Here is a 26,157-nt window from a genome sequence, read left to right as displayed (position 1 = left end):
GGAGTGAGTCGCCGGTCCGAAGACCAGCGCTCCCCGCCCGAGGCTCCCCGTGCGCTGGGGGCCCACCTGTAGGGCTACTTTAAATGATAAAGGAATATAGGGAAGACAAAGGCCAGAACCCTTTCTCCTTGAGGCAGTGCATTTTGATCCTACTCAGACTTGAGGCCCAGTAGGCTATCTTTTAATTTCTAACCTTACATTCTTGGAGGTTTTAGTTGTAGACTTGTCCTCTAATAGTCCCTTATCTCTGCATAGCCATCTCACACATACCTCTGGCCAGTGCCCCCAGTTTTCTTTCTTCCCGCTCCCATCTCCACTTACAGTACTTTGTTTCAATGGGATTAGCTGGTTTTTTTAATAGTAAAATTTTGATTTCCTAGTGTCTAATTATTTTAGGTATATTCTTTTTGAGTTATCAGTAGGATTACACTTAACATCCTACATTTGTAAGAATTCATATGAAATTGATAGCAACTTGAGTAGTTTGTGAAATCTTTTGTACAACTCTTTATAACTTTTTATTTGCTCGTGTCACAAATTATGTTTATATATTGCTTATGAATACATTTCAAATTTCATTTTTTAAAAATTAACTTTATTGGTGCATTTTATTCATGCATAATGATAACATACATCATAGAGAACTTGTACCTATACATGGGATATCTTGATTCTTCATTTATTTCCATTCCTTACTCACACTTCACCCCTTCTTCCCTTATTTACAGTCTTTTTTCCATTTTTCCTTTTATTCTCTTTTTTTTCCTTTTCTCTTTCTTCCTTTTCCCTCCCTCCTCCTTTGTTGCCCTAGTTCAACATTTTCTTCCCACTTTCCAATATCTATTACATGTTTTGTTTATTTACCTTTTGGTTTCTCACACCAGAAAATCATGCGATATTTGAACATTTGTGTCTGATTTATTTCACTTAAGAATGTGATCTCAAGGTATATCCATTTACTAAGAAATGCTGTACGTTTAACCTTCTTTATGACAGAAAAATATTTTATTGTATAAAAAAACCCACTTCTTTATCCACACAACAGCTGATGAATGTCTTAGAAACATGTGGAATGTTTCTAAGATTTAGATATTACAAACTGTGCTCCTATAAACTTAGGTGTATATATATTGCTGTGGTATGATACTTTTAATTCTTTTGGGAAGATACCAAGAAGGGGAATAGTTGGGTCAATTGGAACCTCTAATTTTATGTATTTATTTATTTATTTTTGAGAAACCTCAACAGTGATTGTCATAGTGGTTCCACCAGTCTACATTGCCACCAACATTGGAGAAGAGTTCCTTTTCCCACACAGCCCTGACAGAATTTGTTATTGGTTGATTTCTTGATGACTGCCATACTTTCTGGAATTAGATGGAATCTCATTGTTGGTTTAATTTGCATCTCTCAAATGGCCAATGATGTTGAACATTTTTTCATGTATTTATTTGCCATTTATACTTTTTTATCTGAGAAGTGTCTGTTCATTCCATATGCCTATTTTTGGGTTGGATCTTTAAATTTGGGGAGTGTATTTTTTTAGTTCTTTATATATTCTAGATAGTAGTCCTTTGTCTGAAGAATATCTGGAAAAAATTTTTGTAGATTGCCTCTGTAAGTAGTCTCTTTATTTTGTTGGTTATTTCTCTTGCTGTACAAAAATTTTTTAATCAAGTGAGATCCCAGTTGATTCTTTATGATATCTCCTGTATGGTTAGGGTTTTGTTCATAGTCTTTGCCTATACCTGTGTCTTCAAGAGTTCTACGTATTTTATCTTCCAGCAGATATATTGTTTCATTTGTAACATTTATATCTTTGCAAAAAAAGTATTTAGATCTTTGCTCCATTTCAATTTTAATTTAATCCATGGTGAGAGATGCAAGTCTAGGTTTAATATTCAGCTTGTGAAAAGATAGTTTTTTCCTGCACAGTTTATTAAAGAGGCTATCTTTCTTCCAGTGAAGATATTTGGCCCCTTTGTCAAAGATGAGTTTGCTGAAAGTGGTTAGGGTTATTTCTGCTGCTTCTATTCCAGTGATTCTCTGTTCTGTTTTTGTGCCAGTACCTTGCTGTTTTTATCAGTGTAGCTTTGTAGCATAATATCCTGTGAAAGATTGTGATGCCCCCTACCTTCCCTTTGTTTTCTAGGAATACTTTTGCTATTTTAGGTCTCTTCTGTCTCCAAATGAATTTCAGGGTTGTTTTCTCTAATTCTGTGAGTTATGCAGTAGATATTTTGATTGGTATTGCATTGGATTTGCATAACAGTTTTGGAAATATGGCATATCACTGTGTTGAATCTTCTTTCCCAAGAACAAGGGATATCTTTCCATTTTCTGATATGCTCTTTGATCTCCTTTTTCAGAGTACAGTAGATTTCAATGTAAAGGTCTTTTACTTCCTTCATTGTATTGATTCTTAAGGATTTTATTATTTTCAATGGTATTGTGAAAGGTGTGGTGTTCCTAATTTTTCTGTCAGAGTATGTTATTGGTGTACAAGAGTGTTACTGATTTTTGAGTGTTGACTTTGTATCCAGCCGTACTACTGAATTTGGTTATTAAATCTAGACATCTTTTGGTGGAGTTTTTTGGGATTTCTGTGTACTACTTCATCTACAAATAATCATAATTTAATTTTTTCCTTTCCTTTTCTTATTCCTTTTATTTCTTTTTCTTGCCTAATTTCTCTGACTAATGTTTCCAGAACTATATTGAGAAAGAGTGCTGGTAGTGGGCATCCTTATCTTGTTCCTTATTTTAGTGTAAAAGCTTTCAGTTTTTTGCCATTAATATGATGTTTGCTGTTGGTATTTTAAAAATGGCTTTTTTTCAGATTGAGCTAAAGACCATCTCTTTTTATTTTCTCTGGGATTATAATCATGAATGATTGTTTGACTTACCAGTTGCTTTTTTTGTCCATGGCTCTGTTAATATAGTGTATTACATTTATTGATTTGCATACAGTGAACCATCCCTGCATCCATGGGAAGAATCCTGCTTGGCTGAGGTGTATAGTCTTCTCAATGACTTATGCATTCTGTTTGGTAGTATCTTATGGGAGACTTTTGCATCTGTGTTCATTAGGGAGATTGGCCTGTGGTTCTCTCTGTTTGTTGGATCCTTGTCTGATTTTGGTATCAGGGTATTGCTTGCTTCCAGGAGTAAGTTTGGGAGTACTACTTCCCCTTCAGTTTCATTGAAGAGTTCAGAGTATAGTGGCATTAGACCTTCTCTAAAGTTTGTGTAGAATTTAGTAGTGAATATGTCAGGATCTGGGTTTTTCTTTATTGTTGGGTTTTTAAGTACATCTTCAATTTCATTGCTTTATATCAGGTTATTTGGAATTTTTTTGTCTCTCTTATTTGCTTTGGTTATTCATACATATCTATAAATCTGTCCATTTCTTCTGTTTTCCATCTTACTAGAGTACAGATTCTCAAAGTGGGTATAGATGATCTTCTGAATTTCTGCAGGATCTGTTGTGACTTCACTCTTTTCATTCCTAGTTGCATGGATTGAGTCTTTTTTTGATAAGGTTGGCTAAAGGTTTATCAATTTTATTTAATCTTTCAAAGAGCCTACTGTTCAATTCATTGTTTTTCATATTATTTCCTTGGTCTAAAGGGCATTAATTTCCTCTCTGATTTTTATAATTTCCTCCCAATTACAAGTTTTGTACTTGGTATTCATTTTCTAGAAGCTTGGGGTTCACATTAGGTTTTTTATTTGAGCTTGCTCTATTTTTTCTGATGTGGGTGGGAATTCACCAGTATAAATTGCCCTCATAGCATTATTTTCATTGTGTCCCATAAGTTCCAGTATGTTGTATTGGCATTATTGTTTAGTTGTAGAAACTAATTTCTTCTTTACTCTCATCTGTGTCAAATTTGTTATTCAGGAGGGTGATATTTAACACCTATGTGTTTATGCAATGTTGTGAGGGGTTTTTGCCATTGATTTCCAATTTCATTGCACTATGTTCTGATAATTTGCGTGGAGTAATTTGACTCACTTTACATTAACTTAAGCATGTTCTGTAAGCTATTATGCAGTCTGTTTTAGAGAAAGCCCCTTATGCAGCTGAGAAGAATTTGTATTCTGATGTTTGGGGTAGAACACTCTGTTTTGTTTATACCAAGAATCAAACTCAGAATCTTGTACTTGCCAGGCAGGCACTGTGCCACCAGCTATCTCTCTGGCCCCTGTAACTGGTACATGTTCACTTATCCTTCTCATTCTATTTTCTTGTTCTTAGTCATGGAAGTATCTTATTTCTCCATCAATTTTGAAAGATTGTTTTGGGAAATTACAAATATACATATATATATAATCAACCTGGGTTGGAGGTTGTTTTCTTTTGGGGCTGAATATACTTCACTACAAACTCTTTGATTTTGGGTTTGTGTTGAAAAGTCTGTTGTGATTCTGATGGGCTTTCCTTTATAGGTAATCATTTCTTTTCTCTAACAGCTCTTAATATTCTGTACTTTTGTTGAATTTCTGGAATGTTGACTGTTACATACCTTTTTTTAAACATGGCTAATTGCAGTTCTATATGCCTTACTTAACTGTATGTCAAACTGTTTTTCCATTGCTTGTGGAGTTATGTACCATTACTTTTGTGGACAGATTTTTTATGTCATTTGTGCTATCTCCTGCATTTTCATTGACTCTCATCAGTTTTACATCATTCTTCTTTTTATTATTTGTTAGCTGTTGGATTGATTTTTCATGGTCCCTTGCTATTTGTAAGAAATCTTATTATGATCAGTAACCTCAGATCTCTTTTGGATCTGACATGCTGTCCTTGCAGTGGTTCATTCTGCTGTATATACTTTTCATAGAAGTTTTACTCTCCTGGATATCAGATTGAATCAGTTTAATGGATTCCATTTCTTTCCTATATTGGGCATTGTTATTGTATATAATTTTCCTAAGCTTTTCTTTTTTTTCTTTTTTTTAGTCCTGGGAATTGAAATTACAACCTTGCACTTACAGGCGCTGCACTACTGAGTTATATCCCCTGCCCTCCTCTATTTATTTACTTGTATCTACTGTAGATTCATTAATTGTGCCCTTTATTATGGTCATGATCTCTCGAGTTATGGGGTTATGTCTTTTTTCCATCTCTTATTTTCCTTTTTTTCACTTAATTCCTGCATCAGTGTTTATAAATTGTTTCTCTTAGCTATCTTTATTGCTAGTATTCAGAACCCATAAGAAATGGCTGCTTCTCAGAGATATCTCCCATGTGTAGCTGTGTTTGGGTTTTTAGTGTATTGCATGATCCTACCTCTTCAGTTTGATGAGAAGTTGTTGTCTGTTTGGGCCAGCTCCTGTGTCTTGGGCGTTGACTTATAGTGTTTTTTATAACCCTCAATCAATCTCAGTCTTGACATAAAAGGAGGAACAACTAATTAGAACAATTATGATGCCTTCGCTAAAGTAGTATAGTTTGAAATAACAATAGCATCAAACACAGTGTTGAAAATGACAAACTGTGGTAACTTAATTTGCCACCTTTAACTGTCTGAAGAAGATTTGCAATTGTATAACAAATTCTAAAACAACCTAGATAATTATATATAGTAGCTACTCCTTCAGGATGGCAGTTTTATCCTGAGCTCAGAAAATTTAAAAGGGTTAAGGGAAAAAATAGAGAAATAGAAGAAGAGAAAGTGATTAGAAGCCAGGCTGGAAGACAGAGGAAAATTGTGCAAGCTTTGGGAACTGGTACAGAAGACAACTGGGAAAGAAGGAAGTGACAGAAACAAAACAAACAACAGTAACAAAACTAGAGAAGTGTTCCCTTATATAAAAATAAGAAGGAACAGTCAAGAAAATGATCAAAGGAAATAAAAATAATTTTAAAATTACAGGAAAAGTAGAAAAAACAATGTGTCTCTTCTGTCACTGGTAGACCGGTGGTGCAGACAGAGCCCACATCCCTGTTGTTTGAGCACAGCAAGCCAACAGTAAAGTTATAGCAGTGGTTGATAATCCCAACAAACATGGTCTTTTTGTTCCACTTAAGTCCAGGCTGCTTCTGGTTTCTGGCTAATAGGCTGGGACCCTAGTGTTTTAGCCTGCGGCACTGCAAGTGCCTCTTGCCTAACCTCCTGCTGGCTTGAACTTATCTCCTCCTCACATTGACACTGGGAGCCGCTAAATGGATCAAACCTGCACCTCCTCTGAATTCTGATCTCAGTTGACCCCTTTCCAAAATGGTGACCCTTCAGTCACCCTTTCCTAAGGGACATTTTAATCCAAATAACTTTACTGGCCATTAGACTCCACAGCTTCTACTGTTCTGTTCCTGTGCTGTGTTTCTCCATCGAGGCCTCCAGGGTTACCATTAGGCACCCTGTGCCTGCAGGCTTGAGCTGCTTCTCCCATGCCATAAGCTAGAGCCCACAGAGAAAGTGCCACTTGCCAGCTCCTCTCTGCACTGTAGACCCTCTCTTCACTCTCCCTGTGGGCTCCAGTTCTCACTTCAGATCCTCGCTGTGTCCTGGAGAGCCACTTCCCTCGTTCTCTTCCTCATATTGCTGTATTCTAGCCTCTGGATCCCAAGTCTCATAGAGGGTGTTTTTCTCTTCTTTCTTGTGCCATCTTCCCAGAAGTTTACAATTCTTTAGTATGCATTTGTCTTTTGAATTTTGGTGTGATTTCAAACTTTAAATTGAATAAAATTAACTTTATTTTTACTCATCTGTTTTCCTTTTCCAGAAATCATTTTTTTCTTCTCAGAGCTTTGAGTTACTGTCTGTTCTTTCCTCTCAATCTGAAATTTAAGTCTTGAAGTTTTTAGCTTTACTTGTAATCTTATCTACTACTATTCAACTCTCTTGGTTTTTGTTTTTTTGTAATGACTGACTTCTCATTTTTATTTTATCTTTTCCAGTACGGGAATCAAACTCACAACCTTGCACTTGCCAGGCAGGCGCTGTGCCGCTGAGGTTAATCCCCAGCCCCCAACTTCTCATTTTTAGAAGAATATATTGTACTAAAGAAAATTCTCGGTGGACAGGCCTTTTCCCCTCTGCATTTTACATGTGTGCTCTTCTGCTCTTTTATCCTGGATACTGTTGATATACTATATATATACTGATGATATATTAGCTATTAATCTTATTGAGAATACTTTGTCTTGATTATTACTCTTTGGCTCTTTTCAGGAACCTCAAGTCTTTAAAAATTTTCTTTATAATGTATCTTTATATAGATCTTTTCAAATTTATTTGTTTGAAATTCATTGAAGCTCTTGGATTTATAGCTTTATCATTTGGGGAAGATTTTAGCACTTATTTCTTAAAATATTCTTTTACCTACATATATTTCTCTTCCCTTTCTAGGTATCCCACAATACATAGGTTGATCTGTTTGGTGTAACACAGATCTCAGTCTCTGTTTACTTTTTTTTTTGTGCTTTTCTCTTTCTGTTCCTTGGCCTAGACAATTTCCTTTTCTTTGAAGCTACAGTGAGTTTCTAGCAGTGTGTTTTGCTTATACCTATTTTGAACCCTTTTAGTGAATTTTTCTTTTTCTGCATTTTTAAAACTTGTATGTTTGTAATACATATAGTAAATACAATAGTAAATAAAATCATCTTGGGGGAAATGGTACACATATTTATCCAATCTTGATTCTTTTTACTTTCCTTCCCTTCCTCTCCCTCTGTTCTTCATCCCCAGATCCCTTCCACATCCTTTCAAATAACCATCTGTAGATCTTTTGAATTGTTTTTTAGTCTCACTATCATTAATTTCTTCTGTGATCCTTATAATTTCTTTGATTCAGTTAATTTCAGATTTGGATTGTTCTTGTCTTTCTAGGACCTTGAGATGCACCGTTAGGTTATTTGTTTGGAATTGCTATATTCTTTTTGTGTGTGCATTTAGAGCTCTAACCTTCTTTTAGAACTGTTTTTGTTGTGTCCCATATGGTTTTGTATGTTGTTCTTCCATTGTCATTTGATTATAGAAGCTTTTTCTATTTCTTCCCTGATTTGTATCGATTATTCAGTAACATTATTTTATCTCTGTATCTTTGTGTAAGCTCTGTGGATTCTTTTGCTGTTGATTTATAGCTTCATTCCACCATGATTCAACAGTATGTAGTGGATTGTTTCGATTCTTTTTTATCTGTTTAAGCATGCTTTATGGTCTAAAACATGGAATATTTTGGAAAAGGCTTCATGTGCTGTGAAGGAAAGTGTGTATTCTATTTTTGGATGAAATGCTTTGTTCGTATGGGTTAAGTTCATTTGTTCAAAGGTGTGTTTTATCTCTAATGGGTTGCTGTTGAATTTTTTGTCTGGTTGACCTGTCAGTTTGCCATAGTGAGGTAATGAAGGCTACCACTAAGATTATATTAGTCCTTTTAAATCTGTAGCTTTAAATCTAGTAGTTTTTGTTTTGCACAGTTGAATTTGTGAATGTTTGCTTAATTGATATTTAGAATCGTTATACTTTCCTGTTAAACTGTTCCCTTTTCTAGTGTGTAGTGGTATACTGTCTTCTCTCATCAGCTAGGGCTGGGGAAGCACTTTTTTGCCTTTCTTGTATTTTCATTGCTTTTGTACTTTTGGTTGAAGATCAGTTAGGTCAGAGCAAATCTGTTACTACTGTGGAGATGTGTTTTAAATTTTGTCTCCCTGTGATATGTCCTTGGGTTTGGTTATGTTTTGATGTATTCCTCTTGAGCTTATTAAGTGTAATACTTGAGGGTTTTCTTAGTGTCCACCCTTCTGGGGTTGATCCTCAGTGCCATTCAGAAAGGAGAAAACAAACTGCAGAAGTGTTGACACTGAAAAAGCAAACTGGATACTTGGCATACATTAAAAACTAATGGAAAGCAAAATCATGCCATCATTAACAATAGAAATCAACAACCAACTGAGTCAAGAAACAGTGACATATCCTAACTGATAAAAGCTATAACTGAACCATCCTTATCAATAGGAAGGAGATCTCCAATAATATTGTAGACACAAAAAATTTTTGACATAGTATATATATATATATTAAAAGCAACAAGTATACCACCACTGACAACAGAAAGGAATTCAGCAATAATAACAGAGTGAACTAAATACCTAAAGGTTAATAAAGCTTAGTAGTAATAATAAAAATGAAAAAGATGGGAAAGGGGAAAATGAAAAAAACAAACTTTTTTTAGTACATATTTGCCATACATAATGATCCCATTCATGATGTGGAATTTGTACCTGTACATAATATATCTAATTCCTCAAAGAAGTAAAATTTGAAAAAGAAATAGACAATGGGGAGAGAATAATGAATTAAAATTTAATTAATAGATAAAAGAAAGTTAATAGAATGAGGTAAAAGTAACAAAGATAAGAAAAATGAAAAAGAATTAAAAAAAAAACACAAACAGAAATATCCCCCCTCTCAAAAGTAAACCAAGGAAAAAATGAATGAGTCCAAGCATCTTTCCTTGTGTTTGGTTGAGAGCTTTCTTTTCCAGGCCTGTGGTATTGGAATCCACCATATATTGGTGGGGGACAACAAGTCACAGCTAGGTCCTATTTTCTTTCCATGCCCACCTTTTGCTGTGTGAATGCTGACTTCTTTCCCCGCTTTCTTGCCAGGTGCCGTTAATCAGTGGTGTGGCATCCACTTAGAGCTGTATTCACTCCTCTGATATCTCTTAATGTTTGTGCCCTTTTTTCTGCTCCAAGTCAGTGCTATCTCCAAGTAGCTATTTTTAAAAAATTTCTTGGTACGTTTTAGATATACATAGTGATAACAACATAGGGAATTTGTATCTATACATGATATATCTTGCTTCTTCTTTTCTTCCTATTTTGCCTCCCACTGTTCTTCTTCCCCTCATTTTAAAAAGCTTTGTTTCCATTTTTTATTTCTGTTCTTTTTTCTTTTCTTGTCCCTTCTTTCCTTTCCCCCTGTCCCTTGTGCCCCTTTTCATTTGAACATTTTCTGAAGAAAATGTCTGAGTAGCTTTATGATCTATGGGCTTGTGAGGTGCCTCCATTGTTCCTGAGGCCTCTCTGTCTATACAACCCAGATGTAGCAACTATCTAAACACAGGCATATCCTTGATCACATTGGCAGATATGAAAATCAAACAGACTACTACATCATGGGGTGGAGAGTAGCAGACATTCTGCCAGACTTAATACCAACACTTTCAGGACCAGCACCCTAGCAAAATTATATGGGAGTGTCCTGGCCACTCTCAAGGAGCAAGACCACTTTCTCCTTCACAGGTTGAACTTGCTGCTTCATGACTTAGGGAATCTGCAACTAGGCTGCCCTTTGTCCATGACAGTCTCTTATGGCCTTCTACTACCCACTCACTGTGGCAGGGTGACCCTACAGACCATGAAGTATACTTGTTCTGTGACTTCTGATTACTGGAGTATCTCAGTCTTAATGAACTTCTTAAAATGGTTTCTGGTTTTATCATGCCCAAGTATGGTACGTACTACAGTGAATTTCTTTTCCAACTGTAGCCTGCTATGCAGAAGTAGTCATTTTCAGAGTGAAACCCCGTGCTGTACAGCATTTGCTGCTTACAGTAACTATGAGTTTTTCTTTGGCTAGCACTGCTGTCCAAGTCTGCTGCCCCAGTCTGCCGTTCTTCCTGGAGCTACCCAGCCTCTGGGTTTACCATGTGTTTGTGGAGAAGGACCGCTTCCTCACCACCTGGGATTGGCATTCAACTTGCTACATTCTTCTCTCTGTGTTGCCTTCAGTTTCTCCAGTGTCTCATTTTCCCTTCACCTCTTTCTTAATTCCCAGAACTCTATTTCCTTTTCTCTTCAGTAAGTTGTTATTTTCCAGGGGTCTGCATTCCATCCCTAGAAAGGCTATATTTTGCTGACAGTCTTTACTTAGCTTTTTAAATGTCCCTAGTGAACTTTTCTTTTTGTTTCTTTTCAGCTTTAGAATTTCTCTTTATAAGTTACTTCTCTTTATTCATAACCCCATTTTGTTCATACGTTATTTTCTATGTTTCCTTTCATTGTTCATGTTCACTTTCTGCTCTTTTTGTATCTTTAGATAGTTATTTTCAAATCATTGCATAATAGCGTCAATTTCTAGAGGGAATGATTACTGTCAATTTGTTTTGTGCTTAAACTAGCCATACTTTCTTTTTCTTTGCATATAGTGTGGCGTTTTTGTTGTTATTGAAAATTGGATATTAGAATATTATAATTTAGTAATTCTCAAAATCATGTTTACCCCTTTCCTAGGGTTTCCTGTTTTCTTTTGTTGTAGTTGTTGTTGTTGTTTTAAATGTTAGACTATTGTAGTTCTCTTGTTTAGTAAATTTCCCGGAGGTTTTGCAAGTACTTACATATGTGGTCCCTGAATCCTTTGTTTCTTAGATTGTATTCAGCTAGGGTATTGACAGACATACAATATCCTTGAATGTCATTAACTATAAAAAGCAACAAAATCTAAGAAACAAAAATAAAAATCTTTCCCTGTATCCAAGGATTGCTGTCATGCTGTAGCAGACTTACGTTTAGCCAAGCTTGCACTGCTCTTAAAGTAGTCATATTGTTTTCTAGACAATAGTTTATTGTTTTCATATTGTTCAACAGCCTAACTCCGGCAAGACCTTGGCAAATGGGTCATTCTCAGCAAACATTAAGAAACAACTAATAGGGCCCTGCTGTCCTCAGCAAACGGAACAGATGACCATAAAGAAACTTTAGCACTGGACCTGCAGTCTCCCCATTGCCAACCTGCACTGACCATCCTTGGACTTTGACCCCAAACATTCCATCCAGATCCCTTGGGTTTATAACTTTATCCCCAAACCCTATATAGACTTACCTTTTCCTCTGGCCAGCTGCTGATATATTCATGATCTCAGCCTATCTGCACCCAGATAGAATAAAGTTCAGCCTTTTACTCTCCTGTGTTTCTGGGTGGTTTCTAATGTGATGTTGCTAACACATTTTTGGCTTCTTTTCTTTGTTTCTGTGAGAGAATGAACAATCAGAGTAGCATACTTTGTTAGTTTTCCCATCTTTACTTCGTTGTTTTAAGAAAATTGTTAATGATTTCAGAGGAATAAAATATTTTCTTAAAATAGTTCCTGTGTATTTCTATTTTATACCTGAGGTTTCAATGTATAAAATAATTTGAAAGTATTAGAAAAGTACATATGGCCATTAAATCATGACAGTGTAGATAAATTTACAATAATAGAAAAAATAGAAAAATCATAAAATTCATGGATTTCTTAATGGACTTTAACACTGGTTTTTAGAGCTAAGGGACAATCTAGATTTTTAGCATTAATATTTAGCTAGGGAGGCTGGTAGTTACTTTGATCCCTGAAATGTATTAAACTTAGTGGCTACTGTGTTGATGGGTGATGACAGCTGAAGTGATTATTATGCTTTGCCTTTATTGTGTATCAACATATGAGTATACTTAACTCACAGTTTTTAAAATCATGTCGTTTATAAGAGGTTCTAAATTTAATTAAAACATTTTTGTAGTATACTGTACTTCATTTTAAAAAAAAGAAGAGCTTCCAGGCCCTTGCTAAACCCATAGTTTGTTTTCACAATTTGAAGCAAGTCACCCTACCATTTACTACTAAATATCACATATAGTTCATTATAATTCTCTAACAATTCAGTGGTAAAGCTTTTTTAAATTATGAAATACATTTCAGAGTTTATAGGTGCCATGTGTGGTCATTAATGTGACTGTTTTTAACCTAACCTAGTTTAAAATCTCTGGTTTTCCCTTCACAAAAGAGACAGATGTTTGTGCATGAAAAGTACTACAAAAATCTATTGTGAACCTTCATTTAGCATGATGTCAAGAGTATACAGATAGAATCAGTAAATGCTCTTAGCCAAACATGAAAGAAAAACCTAAGAGAAAATCCATAATTCATTCTATATTGAAATTTAAGGCACTGTTACACATATTATTGGCTTAATAAGATATATATAATATAACATATATTAGAAATAATTACTGGAAAATACTAGCTTTTTGTGTCTTTATTTAGACCAATCTACTTACCAGTGGACTGTTTTCAAATACCATCCTTAGCGGCAAAGCGCCTGCCTGGCAAGCGCAAGGTCGTGAGTTCGGTTCCCGGTACCGGAGGAAAAAAAAAAAAAAAACAAATACCATCCTTATTTAATTGTGAATATCATGAACTCGTTTTGCAAAGTTGCTTACCAATTAATCAGAAATGCTACTTAAATTCCATACTCTTATGATCACAAGCAATGATGAATATTTTCTGTAGATAAAGAATATATTGTACAAATATAATAGCATAGCTAATAATGCATATATTTATCATGCATAAACTTAAATATAATTGGATTATGTTATTAATTAGTTTAGTATTAGAATACCTTTAAATTCCAATTATATTAATTTATTCTCAAATTATTTTTCAAGCAAGTAAAACATATGTTAAAATCCATTTAGGTATTTGTTCTGTTTCATCATTTGAAACTCCTTGGTTAAGATTACTTAAATGACATATTCATGTGTATATATGTTATTGGAAGACAGCCTATGCATTCTCATACTTATGGGTACCAGGAAACTTAGTTGAGGAATCAGAATAGCAACTAAAAAACATCATATTAAACTCTCTTGCACCCTCTGTTGTTATTTTTGAGGAATATCACATGTACATTCCCGTTATTGTATTGTCATCACAGTTACTTAGCTCCTGATAAAATTAATACTTATTTCATTATACTTAACCTCCAAATTAAATTAAATAGTAAAGTAATGTGTTTGTAACTCTTAGTGTTTTCTTATGTTACAGATATGTTTTATCATTTTACAGCTTAAATGAAAGATGAGCATTTCCATTTTCCTTTGATTTTTTTCCTAGCTATCAGTTTTAAACACCCCAAATGTTCCACACAATGAGTGTCTCTACAGGATGTATAGCACATCATATCTACAGTGTTCTAGAATTACCAATACAGTCATTCTTTTGTAAACCTTTCAATAGTTTCCTTCTAAAATAAGAGTCTGGAATCATCCATACTAAAATTAAGAATTTATAACTGTAAGAATAGATGTTTTCATAAACATTTGCTATAATTTCAACTAGAAGATTGAAGGAACAAAGCAGTTTTTCCTGCTTCAAAACTATATTGCATTTTCCCCATATATCAAACTCTGAAATCTTTTCTCAAATAATGTCAATTATATTCCTTATTTGGTATGTTTTTTAAAAAGAAAAACTGCTCTTTTTCCTTATTACTATCTTTTGCACCTTGAAAGTTACATTTCACATGATATCTTCATGTGATAATAGTTAAAAACTTAAGAAAATCTTTGTAATGTCTTATGATGATAAAAGCTGCTTGTTTCGAAAACAAATTTCACATTTAAAGGATTTTCTATTTGATCTGGTAAATATCAGGTTAAAGGAATAAGTATTCTGTTGGTGAAATTGTGTATATTTAAATACTCTTTCATTTTAAAGAGAGGTTCACATTTTTATAATATAGTACTTATTCTATGCTGATTATGGAATGTTTCACAGGAAATGCCTGCAAGCTGTTAAATAACATGTGTTATAGCAAATTTTCATTTAGCAAGAGAGAGACTAATTTTCTTTTCATTCTTTTCATTTATTAGTGTTATGTATTTTTAAAAAGAAGTATATGCTGTCTTACCCATGGTTTCAAAGAATTGGTAATATATCCCTAGCTAAGTTGATCTTAAACATTTAAGTTTTATCGATTATTTTCTTCTATAAATTGTCGCGTTTTTAAGTGTAGTAAATCATTTTAGTGTTGGTTAAATTTAAGATAAAATTCCTGTATTATATTTTGAAAACATAGTAGAATTAGAAGTTGAACTGGGCTGAGTGCAATTCTAAGAATTCTGAACACTTTGTTAGAGATGCGAAGATATTGAAGAGAACCAACATTCTTGACCAATCTGTAAGCTATAAAATGCGTAAAAAATATTGGTAGCTCTCATTAAAATTACATTTCAGCCCTCAGTAACCATTTACAGTGTAGTCTAATCATGTAAGTGTACTACCTTAAGCACTATACTCAATTTTATCTCTAAACTTTTTTTTTTTTTTTTTTTTTTTGGTACTGGGTCTTGAACTCACGACCTCACACTTGCTGGGCAGGTACTGTGCAGCTGAGCTAAATCCCCAGCCCTTTTATCTCTAAACTGAAAGCTCCATAATTGCCATTTGACTTAACCAAGACCACTGTGCTTCTCTCCAGTGACATCTTAGACTGGTCAGAAAAGGTTACAAGTATAAATTACAATTGGAGAAATCATTAAATTAAGTTTTACATATTATAAAAATGAATATAACCTGATGTTTGTCAGTTACATTGCAGATACTAGAAGTATAAAATGCAGAGAGATTCTAGTCTTTTTAATTTATATTAAAGAACAAATAGTATATTTAATGGTAGAATACAGTATATGGCCTTGTAAAAAGTATATTTCTAAAAGTTAAGGTATTAAAATTTTGTCAGTAAGAATATGTATTTTAGCATTTTAAAAATTTTAGTCATCTAATTTTTATTTTTAGCATATAAATGACATTTATAACTTTGTTCTAAATTTGGGATTGCTAAAAATTTGTGTTTGGGGGTGTTTTTTTCTGCTGTGGTTTAAATTGCTGAAGTTATAGTAGGTGAAGCATAAAGTTGTGGGGAAAAAATTTAAGGTATATTTAAATTTCTTTAAAATGCATCCTTAATCACCACCTCCCAAGTCTGTTTTCTGATTTACCTCTCTGTCAAAGAAGTTCCTAATAGTGGAAAAGTGGGAGTTCAAAATCTGCCAGATCTGGTCTTTGCCACACAAATTTTGTCTGTACCAGTGATCAGGATGGGTGGTTAATCACTAATGACAATAACAAAGTTGTATTTGTTTATGACGCTAGCTTATAAGTAAATGGTTTATAAGTTTTAGTTTTGTTTATGATTCATAAGAAAAAATTGCCTGCATCATACTTCATTTGTTTCTCTTCATAATTATTTTGGTATTACTAATACCTGTTTAGGAGTAATGGTTTTCTTTATATTTTGGCATCTAAATGAATTTCTTGCCTAAAAGACTCTTAGTACAAAGTATAGTTTGGGAAGGTGTAAGGAATATATATGCTTTTGATTATTGCATACCTTAGAGCTGTCTCACAGTAGTTTTTTTGTGTTTTGTTTTTTTTTTTTAACTAAAATGCTCAGTTTTGTGATCTACATTATTTCAGTGCTTTCAATTTTTTTTCAGGAGATTCAAATAAAAATGGAAGAACAAGTTCTACCTTAGACTCTGAAGGGACTTTTAATTCATATAGGTAGGTAATGAAAACTCAAGTACATAATTTTATAAAATAATGTATAAGATACGTAGCACTTACAGGCACATGATCATAGAAAACTGAGGAACTGCTACCTCTGCTTTTAAAATGTAGCATTTTAAAAAAACATTGTGATATGTGATTATATACTTATGAGTTGCAGAAAATGTAATTAATATCCAAAATTCTTCAGTAAATGAACTTGCTGCAGATATCTATTGTTATCCTATAGTAGAGTAATTGTATTCAGCTTCATTATAACCCTTTTTTGTTTTTCTAGTATTTTTTATAGTACAAAAATAAAGGCTTTCTTTTTTGTAAGTTTCCTGCTACAGTGGAATATACTGCTGAGGAGTGGCTAAGAAAGCTTAAAATTTAATTCATGGTTGAATTAAGTATTGTCTGTTAGTATACTATTTGAATTCTTTAGCAAACAAGGGAGTTTCTCAATTAGTAATTATTAAAAGGTTTTACTAGTTTACAGTATATATATTTTATCTTATATTTTGTTAATATCTTCCTTATACTGTAACTTGAATTTTGCTTATGTACATATTTATGAATTAAGTCCTTTATAACAGATAAATCAGAAAGAAAAAAGATTAAAGTGTTTGCAGTATACATGAAAATTCATATACAGAATGAAAATGGTGTAAGAACTTGATCATTTTAGGGAAACATGCAGGTTCAGCATTGGTATATCTAAAAATTAGGGCTGGCAATTCAGATGATTGATGAAATACTTCAGTTGGAGTATAGTGTCCTTAGGATCAGTTAGTTCTAAAAATGTATGACAATTCTGTAAAATATATGTGAGAAATCCTGCACATTGGAAACTTATTAATTTACCTCCTTTTGTATATTAAGCATAAAGGTTGGGCTTATATTTTTATTTGTGTATGTATTCTGTGTCCTTAACTGGAACTGTATCATTTGTTTCTTCAGATCCCAGCAGGCTTAACATTTAGAGAGGGCCTTGTATACAGGAAGAATTTAATAAGGATGTAGTAAATGAGGAAGTTTTAAAAATTTATTTATGTATTTGAGAAATGAGATAGTAATTGAAACACTTAACATCTTTATTTTATACCAGTTGGGACCTGTGTGAATAATGACTCTATAAGTGTCATCGATACTACAAAAGGCTTATGTTCTCAATGTGTTTTAGAAGGATATTACCAGAGCAGAAAAGCTCATCTCTTACCATGGTGTTTTCACTGTACCCAGCCTATCTTGTAAACATTGCAATTATCCAGATCTTTCTTCTAGTCCTCCAGTATGATACAAAGCTTGAAATTCGACATATTAAATAATAGGTAGAATCCTGCATCTGAACATGTCACAGCTGATCACAACAACCAGAAAAGTGAATATAAAAGATAGTTATATAAATATTCATGATTTGGCACATAGCTGAGGAATGTTAATATGTTCCTGTATGTGAAATCTATGATAGTAATATGCTTATAAAATATAAGTATAAAAACCAAGACGAAAGGGAAATATTTTTGAAAGAAAGGAAAATTCTTAAATATTTGTATAGTTTTTTGAGAATTATAGTTTGCAACTACATTTTAGCTAATTGTAGTAAGTAATAGGTACAACATAATGTTAGGAACATTTTAATGTGAAGACAGAACATTATCTTGTAGTTTATTTTGTTTTTGAATAGTTTTCAGATTAAAGTATCTTAGTATTAAATAATTGTATTTTGAAAAATGAACTCTTAATGCACCTCTTTATACAATAAACACTAATGTTAACAAAATATTTTTAATCAATGCTTACCACTGTTGTAATCTTAGGATATTAATTGATTATTGTAATTAAAAGGCAAGATAAAAAGCTCAGGTGGTAACATATGCAAAGGTGAACTTTTAATAGTTGACAGGCCAGTGCTGCTATTAAGTAGTATTATAGTATTTAAGGTGTGAAATGAATATTTTTCAACTTAGTAGGCAGTAGCTCTTATAATTAGCTTACTTGTGAATTTGATACTTGGGTTAAATGTAGAATTCATAGAAACAGAGCTCTAGGGTATATTTTCATATTAACTGAAGAAAAACTATGAATTGTAGAATCACATTAAAATGGCAATAGAATTGTCAGTAAAATTTACTTTTGAAAATGAAAATTATTTCTCTGTTGTGATTGTGGCACTGTTAAAATAACTAGAAATAGATTATCATAAAAATGAACCTCTTCCAGCCCTCAGACATTCATGCATTCTTTTGTATAGCATTTCTACCTTTGTTTTCTTTCTTTTTATTTTAAAAATAAAAGGAGGAAAACATTAACAGACAGACAACCATTTTCAAAATAGCAAAAGAATGATACAAACAATACAGAGTTACAAACAAAGTGGTAGGAAATTAACAATGCTTGTTGTATTACATATTGATATCTTCAAAGTGGTTTCTTTAAAAGTGTTTCAGAAATCAAACCTTTCTTTATACTTAAAAATTCATATCTTATATCTTGTACTAGCATACTAAGGTATGTCTGTTTGAGTCCAGGATGAATACTGTTGGCTTTACTCTCTCATCTATAAAATGGGCACTGTAATCTCTAAGTTGTCTCCTCCCCACAACTTTTTAAAAGACTGAGGTAAAGTGTGTTAAATAAAGCCTTTTGAACATCTAAATGCAAAGTCGTTATTATTCTATGTTCACCCCATGTAAACTGATAACTTTGTTTCCTCAGTGTTCGTCATTAAACATGTGTACCCTTTTGAATTCAGTCTTCAGTTGACATCTGAATCTACATTCTTTCTGTTACTTGTGTTATTGTCATATTAGATGGTCAAATTTCAAAAAGGGATAGCTCTGAGTGTTTGTTTTCAAATATAATATCTAAGTATAGTATGTCAGCTGAAATTCTGATTCTGAATATATAAAAGACTTGGGCCAAGTTGACCTTCCTTTTCCCTACCTTTGAAGTGAGGATACTAAAATACAGCTGATAGGGGAAGAGTAATAACATAAAATCATATGATGAATGCTGCATAAATAATGGTCGTTTTTTTTGTTCTAGTCAGTGCTGTAATCATCATTGTCACCATAGTTAACCTTCTGGTCTTGTAGAAATTTTTTGTGGTGCTCTAAGTTAGAGGTGCCAAAAGAAAAAGGGAAAAAAATGTTTTATAAAGGGAAAAATTGGTCCAGGGTTATAGCTCAGTGGCATAAGCACCTGCCTGGCAAGCGCAAGGTCCTGAGTTCAATTTCCCACTACCAAAAAAAAAAGAAAAACCAAAAAAAGAAAAAAAAAGAGAGAAAAATAATTTGTTAGCAGAAAGAAAGCTTAAAGCTTAAAAACAAGCTTAGCTGGAAGCTTGAAACTCTCTCTGGTAAAGTATTCCAACTTACTTTTGTATAACACATTGGCACACCTAGTAAAGTTGAAGGATAGCTCTAGTGTTTGGCAAGGGGTTTTACTAATAAATTCAGATATAGATATCTAGAACTTTTAGCAGGTAATTGAAAGCCAGTCAGCCCTTAACTATAGCTTCATGTGTCTAAGTGCTCATGCACAGATATTTTTGAATAGCTTTGGAAGTTTTACTTTGGGTTTGCTTTTGGATTTGCTTTGGATTTACTTCTGATTAGATAGATACAACTATATTTAACTCATAAGGCATCAGTATGAATATTATGATGCCTGAGTAACACAGCAGATCTTGTTTTCAAAGTTTTAATTAAAATTTGACTGTAAATCTACCAACTAATTTGTAGAAGATGTGTTAAAATGAGATGTTTATAAGATTGAGAAGGCACTGGTTTTAAGAAATATATCTTGTACTTCTTAAAGACCACCATTAATGTTTTCTGTCAAATGTTGAGTTTCCTTTCTTATTTAATTATTAAACTTAGTGAACCTTGCTGGTTATGCGGAACAGCAATAGTTTCCTGATGATCAGTTTGCATACAAGTTTAACTTAATGTCTACAGCAAAGGGCTACATGGTAGAAAGGTATTCCTTCTCTACCACTCCCCTCCTCTTTCCAAGGGCAGCTGACCTTCTTCTCGCCGAAAGAGGCAAACCCCTTGCCAGCTCATGTGACTACAGACTATTACATTACTCTGTTTAGCTGTAGTACCAGCTGCTTGCATGTTTTTAATTATCTTATCAGATGATGTAACAGTGACCTATGAAATAAACTGAAGGTGAACATTTCAAAACTTTCCTTTTATGTTTCTGAGTATCTTTCTGATCAGATTTTGACTTTCTACAAAAGTTCATAGGAAATCTATATATTACTTTTTAAAAGAAATTTTAAAAGTATAATATTTTATAATTTCCAATATAGAAAATAACTTTATTTTAATTTTTGCTTTTATTGATAAGTCACAGGTTGTGTACATAGCCAAAATTTCATGGCAAATTTGGCTTACTAGTCATTTTAGTTAGAGAAAACTGAAACCAGTTATTTGGCATTCTCTTAGAAACTCAAAATTCTGCTTAATTTTCACATATCGTCTTGGCATTGTATAAATAGCATAGGAGAGAATCAAATCATTTTAGGTTGTTTTAAAATAAATTTATACATTATATTTCACTGATTTCCTAGAGTCTAGATATATACGAGTAAATTATGTAGCTTACTTAATTTTTTAATATCATTTCACATGGCACCATTTATGAGTATATTTTTCTAAGCTGTACTATTAGGAAAAATGTACTGTCTTCAGGATTTTGACACTTGGATAATTTTCAGAAGCAATGTAGATTTCAAGAGATACCTACAGTAATACAAAGCAATTGTTGTTCAGTTACATGTCATTGCCACTAATGATTATAATAGTTTAGGAACCCTGGTGTTGAATTAGAAAACAGAAGTTACTTAAGTACAAAGAAGATTGCAATATACTTCTGTGTGTCTGTTTTGTTAATAAATCCTGTAACTGGGATATTGAGGTAACTTAAGGTGTAAAGATTTGAATATTTGTAAAGGAAATATTTTATGTTTTTAAGAAAAATTTTTATACTTTTTCTTCTGAAGAAATACTATATATTATATTTCAAAAAACTCTTACGGAGGAAATAAAGGGAGCTTTTCCCTTCTATAGTAATACTTTTTTTTTTATCACTTTAGGGGAGACAGACAAAGGTACTTATCTTCAAATTCATAATTTCTAATATCTTGATTGGGATTAGAGCTTCCAAAATTGCTTCTTTCTCTCTACATGGCGTGTTTTATAGTTCATTAGTCAAAGTCTATTTAAATGGCTACATTCTTTTTTAAAAGTCACAATATATTTAGCCTTTTTCATCAGAAAGTTAAATCTTTTCCTGAACATCAAAAAATACATTCAATTGAAATACTGACTATACTTTAAAAATTAAGCTTCAAATTTAATTATGAACATTTTGCTGGGCATGGTGACTCATGCCCATAATCCCAACGCTCTAGAGGCTGAGGCAGGAGGATCCTTGTGAGCTGGAGGCCCGCCAGGGCTACAAAGTGAGCTCAAGGCCAGCCTAAACTGCATAGTGAGACCCTGTCTCAAAAAGACCAAAAAAAAAAAAAAAAAAATCCGTCTTATTTTTTTCTAATCAGAGTTTACTGGTACATTTTATCTTTTTTTTTTTTTTTAATACTGGGACAGTCTCTTTCTTTTTTTTCATTTTTATTTTTTATTTATTTATTTTTTGTCTTTTTGAGGTAGGGTGTCGCTATACAATTCAAACTGGCCTTGAGCTCACTTTGTATCCCAGGCTGGTCTTGTACTCACTGTGATCCTCCTGCCTCAACCTCCCAAGTGCTGGGATTACAGGCATGCACCACTACACGCAGCTTGGTACATTTTAGATGTACATAATGATCACATTCACCTGTACATGGTATAACTTCTCCCCCCGCCCATTCCCCTACCCTCCCTTCAACTCCTCCACCATTTATAAAACCTTTGTTTGCATTTTTCCTTCTTTTCTCTCTCTCTCTTTGTCTCTCTGTCTCTTTTTTGTTTTTACTTTTCCCCTCCCCATTTGAACATTTTCTTCCTATCTCACAATACCTATTATACATTTTGGTCCTTATCTACACTTTCAGTTTTGCACACCAGAGAAGCAGTGCAGTATTTACACACGTTTGTCCAATTTATTTCACTTAGAGTATGGTCTGAATGTGCATCCATTTACTTAGAAATGTCTCAAGCGTGTCCTTCTTTATGGCAGAGTAGTGCTCCATTTTATTAAAGAAAAACCACATCTTTACCCATTCCACCAGTTGATGAGCATTTAGGCTGTTTCTAAGATTTGGCTATTACAAACTGTGCCACTGTAAACATGAGTGTGCATATATCACTGTGGTATGATGCCTTTAATTCTTTTGTGATACCAAGCAGGGAAATAGCTGGGTCAAATGTAACCTCTAGTCCTAGTTTTCTGAGGAATCTTCACACTGACTTCCATGTAATCAGTATCTTGGGAAAATTTTTTTTACCATAATACATTTGTAACTAAAGGTTATGTATCTTATTGCAATAAGAATGAAACAGAGTTCAAAATAGTAGAAGAGCAGGGAAAAGCCTACTTTGGACAACCAAGATATAAAATTGAGAAATCTGAGTTCTGCTCACCCCTTAGAACGATATGATTTTGTTGGTCTTTCTATTTTTAAGACTATAAGCTCATTAGAATTAATTTATTTGGTACAGACCAACTCGGATTTGCCATCCCTATCTCCAGTCGTCTAGTCATGTTAAGTTCCTAAAGCCTGGCCATTTTAATTACTTTTATCATAGTTTCATAGTTTATTTAGTAAATAGGAGATGAGGATGAAGTATGTTTTCTTTCCTGATACCTAGCACACTGCTTTTCCAACTTTATCATCTATAATTTGCCTGTGGGTTGTTGTGAATTTATGAAATTATATGACACAAACTATAAATTCTTAATTGACTTAGGGAATCAATTTAGAAAAAACACATACAAATAAGAAAGACCAAAATTTGCATCTTACACTCCACTACTGTATGAGTTTCATAAGAGTTGTAATTAACATACCTATGAAATGTATGAACCCACTGGCCTAGTCACCTAACACATAGAAGGTAACAGTTATTTCACTTTTAATTTCCATCTCTAATTTCCTTTATGTCTTAATCAACGCTTTCACTTGAAAAGTTGACTTTGTCTCAGAGAAGTTTATAAAATCTTTTTATAGTTCTAAAGCGGCCATAAGTGTTTCGAGAATGAGATTTACCAAAAGTTACCTAAATATTGTATAGAAACAATTTTTATATAGTCTGTGAATATATAACCTCACAACTTCATTATATTTGTTCCTTTCAGTTTCCATATTTGTTCAAGAACCACTACAACCTTTAAATGATAATTTCACAGAGCATAAAATGTATAACCTCTTTTTCCAGAAAGCAAAATCAGCCTATTACCTTTTATTTTTATCTTCAAGGTAAAGCCACCTAAGCAAAGGGGGAAAATGACATTTGAGTGATAAATCTTCTTGAAATAATATTAGTGTTTTATGATAGTGGAATTGGTCAGTATCTGTGCCTCTCTATAATTTATAACTTCTCTGAACTAATTATTGTTCAGTTTAGACTGTAAAAATATCTTTTCATTTTAAAAAAATTAGTATGTTTGCATTTGCTGTCTAAGTTGATAGCCCATACTTGTTTAAGCATACATTTTTACAGTTTGAGTTTCTTTCCTTCAGAAGCCCCTTCAAACCCTTTCTATTATTTATAGCCAGCCTTTAGGGAAAGAGATTTTATGTTTGTTTATTTACATAGTCAGCTTTAAGCTGCATCACCCAAGGCTTTGTAAATGTTTATCTTTGAAAAGACAGGCGTTCACTTGAAATATGAAAAAAAGCCACCCTGAGTCACTCTGCATTGAAAGTCCTTTCCCTTAGACACACCTGTGTTTTCACCAGTGTTCCCAGTTGGAATGCCTGCGGTCAGGTTGTGGGTCACTTTAATATATGTTAGCATGCTGTCCAGTTGTGATGGTAAAATATATAAAATGAATGAAATATTTAATCAGTAATATTGAATTGTTTTAGTAGAGGTATAATGTTGAAAAATACTGCATGAAACTAGAATTGAAAGTGGAAAGTTATAAACCTTTAAAAAATTTTGCACATTTTAAAAATTTATTTATTGGTGTGCTTTATAGTGACATAGTTAACACTAGTAATAATTTTTGATCTTCTATTTCATGGGTAATTTCTAGGAATCAAATATACAGTTTAAGGGAGAAATTTTCACAGAATGTTTTCTACAAGTTGATACTTAACAGTTGTTTCTTTTTTATACCAGAATTCTCTGCCTTTAGGGAAATGTGGCAGTGCCTAGTAATCCTATTTTTTTTTTTTAATTTTTAATCCAGAGTTTCATAAGTGTTTCTTTAACATTTGTGCACACACACACACACGCAGACACACACACTCTTGATTTTAATTTTTTTGAAATGTGCTTTTAGGTCTTCAACTTCTCTTGAACCACAGAGCTCTACTATATTAGAACTAAACACAGACTTATTTAGATTTTGTTCACTCCTCAGTAATAAGTTTATAGTCTTCAAGGTCACCACTGTTGTTTGTCTACCCCACACCCAACCTTTGCACAGGACTGTATTCAGTCTAGTTTCCTCCTCTGTGTGTATGTGTGTTTGAAGAAAGCTAGCATATTTTTAATCATTCTGAATATTTTTACTGTACATTCAGTGCAGACAAGTCAGTATGCTAAACCTCCAGCACCTAAAGGGAAATCAGTTACTACCCTGTTCTTGGGATACTCATGATCCAAAAGGAGGAACAAATGTGTAAGTATCTAGAATAGATGATACCTGGTGCAATAATGGAGGCAGTTTTCAAGAACCCTGGGAAGACAAAATGTACTGACTAAAGTGAAGGGGTGGGTGCTGGCACAAGCTTTGTTGTTAGGCATCCCAGGGGGACAAGAGTTTTCTGGGGGGTGAACAGTATGAACAAAAACCAGTGTTTATTTTTCTGCTCTTCAATAGTGCATTCTTCTGGTTTGTTTTGCAGTATTAGAATGGGTAGATTTGGTTGGACTTCGTTTGTAACAAAATTACAGTATTACACAGCTTAAATATGACCCATATAACATGGATAGTTAGGTATATATTTCATATGTGACAGTATTCTTATGAACTCTATTTTGACTGTTAACATTGTTTCAATCTATGGTCAAAAGTTTGAGAATCAAAAATACAAATCTTACAAAAAAATAAAAATACAAATTAAGCAAAATTATAAACTGGTAGTTATGCAATTGAAATGATTATTATATGTCTAGAAATACGAAGAAAGTTAATAAAGCAGCTATATAATAAAATAGCCTGCTAATGAGAGAAAATTTGAAATTTAAATCATGTCCTTATATTATCTGAACATGTGGATGTAATTTTAATTCCATGGTTATAGATGCAGTGTTCTGAGATATAGAAGTAATTTGGTCTGTTTGACATACTCTCAAAAGAGTTTCAAAGATGCTATTTCAGTCTACTTTGTTCAGATTAGGAAACTAATTCAGATGACATGTCCAACTGTCTTGACCCATTGGAAACAAATCAGCGTAATTGAACACTCTTAACTCTAATTCCACTTGTTTTAAAAATGTGCTTTATGGTTGTTATGGTTTGTGTCTGGGTGTCCCCCCAAAGCCTCATGTGGCCATGGGGCAGGCTTTTAGAGTTTGATTGATTATGGGTGTGAGAGCTACACCCGCCCTGGGGTGGATAGTTTGCATATGTAAGGGAGAGGGACAGGGTGCTTCTGGCTATTTCCTCCCTTGTGTGTGTTTTGTTGCTTTGCTGTGTTCTGCC

At 33.4% G+C, this 26,157-nt stretch overlaps 1 protein-coding gene across 4 annotated transcripts in view; it reads left to right on the top strand.

Annotated features, from left to right (window-relative positions):
- Tbc1d5 (TBC1 domain family, member 5) overlaps positions 1–26,157 on the top strand; it is a 554,846-nt gene that overhangs the window by 271,927 nt on the left and 256,762 nt on the right. For all 4 annotated transcript variants that reach the window (XM_005387456.2, XM_013515658.1, XM_013515660.1 and 1 more), the window contains one exon: positions 16,275–16,341. In XM_005387456.2, coding sequence (XP_005387513.1) covers positions 16,275–16,341 — 67 coding nt within the window. The remainder of the gene's footprint in view (positions 1–16,274; positions 16,342–26,157) is intronic.

This window comes from Chinchilla lanigera, unplaced genomic scaffold, assembly GCF_000276665.1.
Source record: "Chinchilla lanigera isolate Chin_1 unplaced genomic scaffold, ChiLan1.0 scaffold00029, whole genome shotgun sequence".
Taxonomy (NCBI): domain Eukaryota; kingdom Metazoa; phylum Chordata; class Mammalia; order Rodentia; family Chinchillidae; genus Chinchilla; species Chinchilla lanigera.
The sequence above is the reverse complement of the archived record's forward strand: the minus strand, read 5'-3'. Positions and strand labels throughout refer to the sequence as shown.